This window comes from Pyrus communis, chromosome 5 (genome assembly GCF_041283825.1).
Source record: "Pyrus communis isolate YQ-2024b chromosome 5, ASM4128382v1, whole genome shotgun sequence".
NCBI classification, from domain to species: domain Eukaryota; kingdom Viridiplantae; phylum Streptophyta; class Magnoliopsida; order Rosales; family Rosaceae; genus Pyrus; species Pyrus communis.
Window position 1 is genome coordinate 33,930,838 of NC_142569.1, and position 6,000 is coordinate 33,936,837.

General features: G+C 39.0%; 1 protein-coding gene across 1 annotated transcript; it reads left to right on the forward strand.

The window, feature by feature from the left end:
- The first annotated feature begins 1,263 nt into the window (after positions 1-1,263).
- LOC137726916 (uncharacterized) lies at positions 1,264-4,969 on the forward strand. Its single transcript, XM_068465868.2, has 2 exons — positions 1,264-4,230; positions 4,325-4,969. Exons 1-2 carry the CDS (start codon positions 1,386-1,388, stop codon positions 4,777-4,779), a joined length of 3,300 nt encoding a protein of 1,099 aa, XP_068321969.2. The 5' UTR covers positions 1,264-1,385; the 3' UTR covers positions 4,780-4,969.
- Positions 4,970-6,000: the final 1,031 nt, after the last annotated feature.

The window sequence follows — 6,000 nt, forward strand, 5'->3', positions numbered from 1 at the left end:
AACATCTAGTCATTGAATTCAGCAATTTATGCTTCCGCTACTTCCGCTACTTGAGCATCCACAATAATAGAAAAAGGAAAAACAAAAGCAAGCCAGGGAGGTGCATGTAAAGCTTTAATTAATTGACTGCATGAAAAGGCCAAATCTGTGATGCTTTTGCATTGGGATAGCAGTGTTGGGGAGGTTCATGCATGAGGAAGGAAAAGAGTCTTTTTTCCTTGAAGAGGCATGGACCTATGTTGTTGTCCCTTCACAAAACCACTTACATGAGAGATGAACTACTTTATCAATACAACATGATATCTTGAGTCCTCACCATGCTCATATCACATAGAAAGTTGAAGTGTCACCTCTTTTTTATCTTTTTCATTTTTTTTTTTTGGGTCTTTCCTCTTTTGGGTTAGGAGGGCTGCTTAGTCATTTTCACTGTATGGATTGTTATACAATTAACTGATAAGATGAGCAATCATTATTTGAAAAGGGATTTACAGTGAATCCATCAAACACTTGAAGAAACTTACAAAGAAAAACAGTATAACTGAAAATTTGAAACCCAGCAGAACAATAGCAAACCACATCAGATGTCAAGTAAATGACTAAGCAGTGGAACATGCATCTGTGTAGAAAGTAGCTTTTGTTTATTTTATCACTTAGGCCACTTAAAAGAACTGTTTGATAAGCATTTCGGGTTTAGTTTTCACTTATTGTGCTTGAGATAGGGCGAAGTGTATGGGGTAAATGTGGGCTGAAGAAATGTGGTGAAGAGCGTGAAAGAAACCAAGAAATAAATGAAAACAAAATCTTGAAAGTGAAACTACTAGAAATAATTTTTAGTTTATGATTTTTAATTTTTACTTTCCGTACGCATTTATTCTACATCACTCGCACCATCACTCATTCACTCTTTTATATCCTTAATCGCTCCCATATATTTCCACTCTATTTCTAACACGAAAATGAGAACTAAAACACAATACATGAAATGGATATTAGACGATTTACTTTATACTGTCTAGTAGTGATTCTGCCTCACATAATTTATATTTATTATGTCATTAGTTTTAACTAATTTCCAAATGTTAAGAGAGGCAAAACAAAAATTTCTATGCCCAACAGAAAAGAAGGCGAACAGTATAAACTTGTCAATTTTACAAAGTGGGACGAGCCTCTCATAACCTCAATCATACAAACTGCAATTACATCCCTTCATGCTCAAAATAGACTTGATATATATATATATATATATATATATATATATATATATATATATATATATTTCCCATTCTATCAATGCAACTATGCTATGTCGCTCAATTGGAAAACCAACTTAAAAGATTTGTATGTGTACATCTCTTTAGTTCTTTGAAGGATCACATGTAGAGAGAATGAAAAATAGCAGTGTTGCTGCCAACCTCATCATGCCAAGCAATTCAATCACTATCATTCTTTTGCTTCTCAGCATCTTTCTGTTTCCTTCCATCTCTGCTCTGAACCAAGAGGGTATCTCCCTCCTTTCATGGCTTTCAACCTTCAATTCTTCTTCCTCTGCCGCCTTCTTCTCTTCATGGACTCCTGCTGATCAGGATCCATGCAAATGGGATTATATCAGATGTTCCAGTAATGGGTTTGTTTCCAAAATCAGAATCATCTCGATCCATATTCCTACTAGCTTCCCAATCCAGCTCCTCTCCTTCAACTATCTCACCACTCTTGTACTCTCAAATGGGAACCTCACTGGAGAAATCCCACGCTCGATTGGAAACTTGTCTTCGCTTATCACCCTTGATCTCAGCTTCAATGCTCTAACAGGAGATATTCCACAAGAGATAGGAAAGTTATCCAACCTGCAGTTGTTATCACTCAATTCAAATTCATTGCATGGTGCAATTCCCATAGAAATTGGAAACTGTTCAAAGCTTCAACAGCTTGAAGTGTATGACAACCATCTATCCGGAAAGGTTCCTGCAGAAATAGGCCAGTTGTTAGCTCTGGAAGTTTTTCGTGCAGGCGGGAATCCTGGAATTCATGGAGAAATTCCAATGCAAATATCAAAGTGCAAGAGTCTAACTATTCTTGGCCTTGCAGCTACCGGAATCACAGGGAAGATTCCAAGCAGTGTTGGAGAACTAAAGAATCTTCAAACTCTTTCGGTCTATACTGCAAACCTCACAGGTGACATCCCTCCTGAAATTGGTAATTGTTCAGCCTTACGAAATTTGTTTCTGTATGACAACCAGCTTTCTGGTCAAATTCCTGGTGAGCTTGGTCTGTTGAAAAGGCTTAAAAGAGTTCTGCTATGGAAGAACAATCTAAGTGGAAGCATTCCGAGTGCACTAGGGAACTGTTTGGATTTGATAGTCATCGATTTCTCAATTAATCATCTGAGTGGTGAAATTCCTCTCTCTTTTGCAAATTTTGTGGCACTGGAGGAGTTTCTGCTGTCTGAGAATCAGATATCAGGCAACATACCACCTTTATTCGGAAACTTTTCAAACTTAAAGCAACTTGAATTGGACAACAACAGATTTGTGGGCGTGATTCCACCTGTCATTGGGCAGCTAAAAGAACTTACTCTGTTCTATGCCTGGAATAATCAGCTCCATGGAAGCATACCAAATGAGCTGGCCAATTGTGAGAAACTTCAAGCGCTGGATCTTTCACACAATCTCCTCACTGGGTCAGTTCCAAGTTCTCTCTTTGACCTCAAGAACTTAACTCAATTGTTGCTGATATCAAATCAATTTTTAGGAGAAGTTCCAAGGAATATCGGTAGCTGCACCGGCTTGGTCCGCTTAAGGCTGGGATCAAACAACTTCACAGGCCAAATTCCATCAGAACTTCGACTCCTGCATAGATTGAGCTTCCTTGAATTGTCAGAAAATCAATTTACTGGGGAAATTCCTCCTGATATCGGAAACTGCACTCAGTTAGAAATGGTTGACTTGCATGGAAATCAGCTGCAAGGCATGATTCCTTCGTCTTTGCAATTCCTTACTGGTCTTAATGTTTTAGACCTTTCCATGAACCAGATAGAAGGCACGATTCCTGAAGAGTTGGGCAAGCTAACATCCCTAAACAAACTGGTCATCAATGGAAATCGCATCACAGGTTCCATTCCTAAATCATTGGGCCTATGCAAGGATTTGCAGTTGTTAGATATGAGCAGCAACAATATCACTGGCACCATCCCAGATGAGATCGGACGCTTGCAAGAGCTAGATATTCTCTTGAATCTGAGTTGGAATTCTCTGAGAGGCCCCATTCCAGAAAGCTTCTCAAATCTCTCAAAACTCGCCAATATGGACCTCTCCCATAATTTTTTGACAGGAAGCCTCAGAGTACTGGGTAGTCTTGACAACCTCGTGTCCCTAAATGTCTCACACAATGACTTCTCAGGTCCACTTCCCAATACTAATTTCTTCAAAGACATTCCACCAACTGCATTTGCTGGTAACCCGAAGCTGTGTATCAACAGAAATCAGTGCCAATTGAATGACAACCTGCACGACAAGAAATCAATCAGATATCTACTTGTTTGCGTTCTTCTTAGCGTGACTGCAACCATCATGGTCATGCTCACTGGAATATTTTTATTTGTCAGAATTTGTGGAATCACATTTGGGATGCACAGTGAACAAGAAAATGATCTGGTGTGGGCTTTCACCCCATTTCAAAAGCTTAATTTTTCTGTTAATGATATTGTGACTGGGCTATCAGAATCAAACGTTGTGGGAAAGGGTTGCTCGGGAATGGTTTATCGTGTGGAGACTCCAACGAAGCAGGTCATTGCAGTGAAGAAGTTATGGCCGGTAAATAATGGCGAGCTCCCAGAGAGGGACTTGTTTACGACAGAAGTCCATACTCTTGGATCAATTAGGCATAAAAACATAGTGAGGCTTCTGGGGTGTTGTAACAATGGAAAAACCAGACTTCTTTTGTTCGATTACATCGCGAATGGGAGTTTGGCCAGCTTGCTACACGAGAAGAGGCTGTTCTTGGATTGGGATGCGAGGTACAAGATTGTACTGGGAGCAGCTCAGGGTTTAGCTTATCTCCATCACGATTGTATACCTCCAATAGTTCATCGAGATATCAAGGCTAACAACATCTTGGTTGGACCACAGTATGAATCTTTTATAGCAGATTTTGGCATTGCAAAGCTTTTGAATTCTCCAGAATGCTGCAAAGCCTCCAACACAGTTGCAGGTTCTTATGGCTACATTGCTCCAGGTAAGTGTAAATCACTCGGATTCTTTCATAATCCGTTCATATGTTTATTAAGGTTGTCGATTAATTGAACATGATGGTTAACACATTATTGCAGAATATGGATACAGTTTGAGGATCACAGAGAAGAGCGATGTGTATAGCTATGGAGTGGTCCTCCTGGAGGTCCTGACCGGGAAGGAACCAATGGATAACAAGATCCCGGAAGGTGCCCATATTGTCACTTGGGTGAATACGGAACTTAGAGTAAGGAAAAGAGATTTCACATCAGTTCTAGACCAGCAGCTAATTTTGCTATCAGGGACACAAACCCAAGAGATGCTTCAAGTGCTTGGGGTGGCTCTTCTCTGTGTGAATCCTTGCCCGGAGGAAAGGCCAACTATGAAAGATGTAACAGCAATGCTCAAGGAGATTCGACATGAGAACGAGGATTGTGAAAAACCAGATTTTCTTGGCAAAGGAGTTGCTACAAACCGAAACGCTACAGTTCACAGTTCTAGTTTCTCCAGGTCATCTGAACCTCTAATTGGATCACCTTCTTGTTCTCCATAAACTCCTGAAGTTATCGTTCCTGTTCATTGATTTGAGTTTAACTTCTTGTTCAGATTTTTTTTTTTTAAGTACAATTTGTATAGTTAATGTTTTGTAGTAGCAATAAGACATGTTTATGGTGTTTCACCGACTCAGGTGCACACAGTAGTGAAGTAAAAGTAAAATCTCCCGAGCTAGTAGTTCAGTACAATCTGGAGCATAATCTATGTTTGACAATTCTAAGCTAAGAGATTAAAAGAGAAACAGCGTAAGCAGAATCCCAAGTCCCTCACATTTCAAAATTCAGATACAACTTTTGTGACAATGTCTATTTGTTCTCTTTTGATCTCACTCTAAATCACACTTATCTGTAACAACTAAGATACTATTGTATGTTCTGTCGCATTAAGAGCCCGTTTGATAACCATCTCGTTTTTTAATTTTTAGTTTTCACTTTTTGATTTGACTTAAAGAGGAAATACAAGGAATGAGAGATGAATAAGAATATCGGAGAGGGCAGTAGGAAGAATGTGGAAGAAATGCACATGGAATGCTACATGAAAACAAAAAACTAAAAATCTCTAGTTTTTTGTTTTCATTCTGTACACCACTTTATGTACAGTTCTTCCTCCTCCCTCCTACCACATTCCCTCCACATTCTCGATTCCTCCATCGTTCTATCTATTTTCTCTCTATCTCTAGCAAGAAAGGCAAAAACTAAAAACTGAAAAGATTATTAAACTGACGCTTAGCGTCTAAAATTTACAACCAAAAATAACTTTGATACTTCATCATTTAAGCCAAAACTCCACCACGTTGTCCCAACAACACAACAATAACCTGCTTCCAATGGCAATGCAAGTTTGTAGTACGTAATACAAAAAAGAATTTGGGGACCAAAAGCAGTAGGCATAGATTCCAAGGCTTATTCAAACTGTGTCATGTGTGTGGGGTCTGACCAAAAAGCAATGGTGGTGACAATCTTGTTTAGCAAAAGCCAGATAAAAACATGAAATTTTGAGAAGAAGAAGAAGCAATTTTGGACCACCATATATCCTTCTCAAGCTTTTTCCTCTCCCCACAACAATTATTTAAGAAAAGAAAAAGAAATTTCATGTTTCCATGTCCTTTGACATGTGGTACTGGACCATCTCAGGCCCACTGATTTTATATCGTAGCTAAGATTATCACATTCTAATGGCTAGGACTGCAAGCAACCATCAACTAATCATTCTTCTAAAT

Bases quoted from the DNA above. Each gene is read 5' to 3' on its own strand.
- LOC137726916 (XM_068465868.2), top strand. From the start codon at position 1,386: ATGAAAAATAGCAGTGTTGCTGCCAACCTCATCATGCCAAGCAATTCA. The intron at 4,231-4,324 runs GTAAGTGTAAAT...ACATTATTGCAG, and splicing joins TTATGGCTACATTGCTCCAG to AATATGGATACAGTTTGAGG.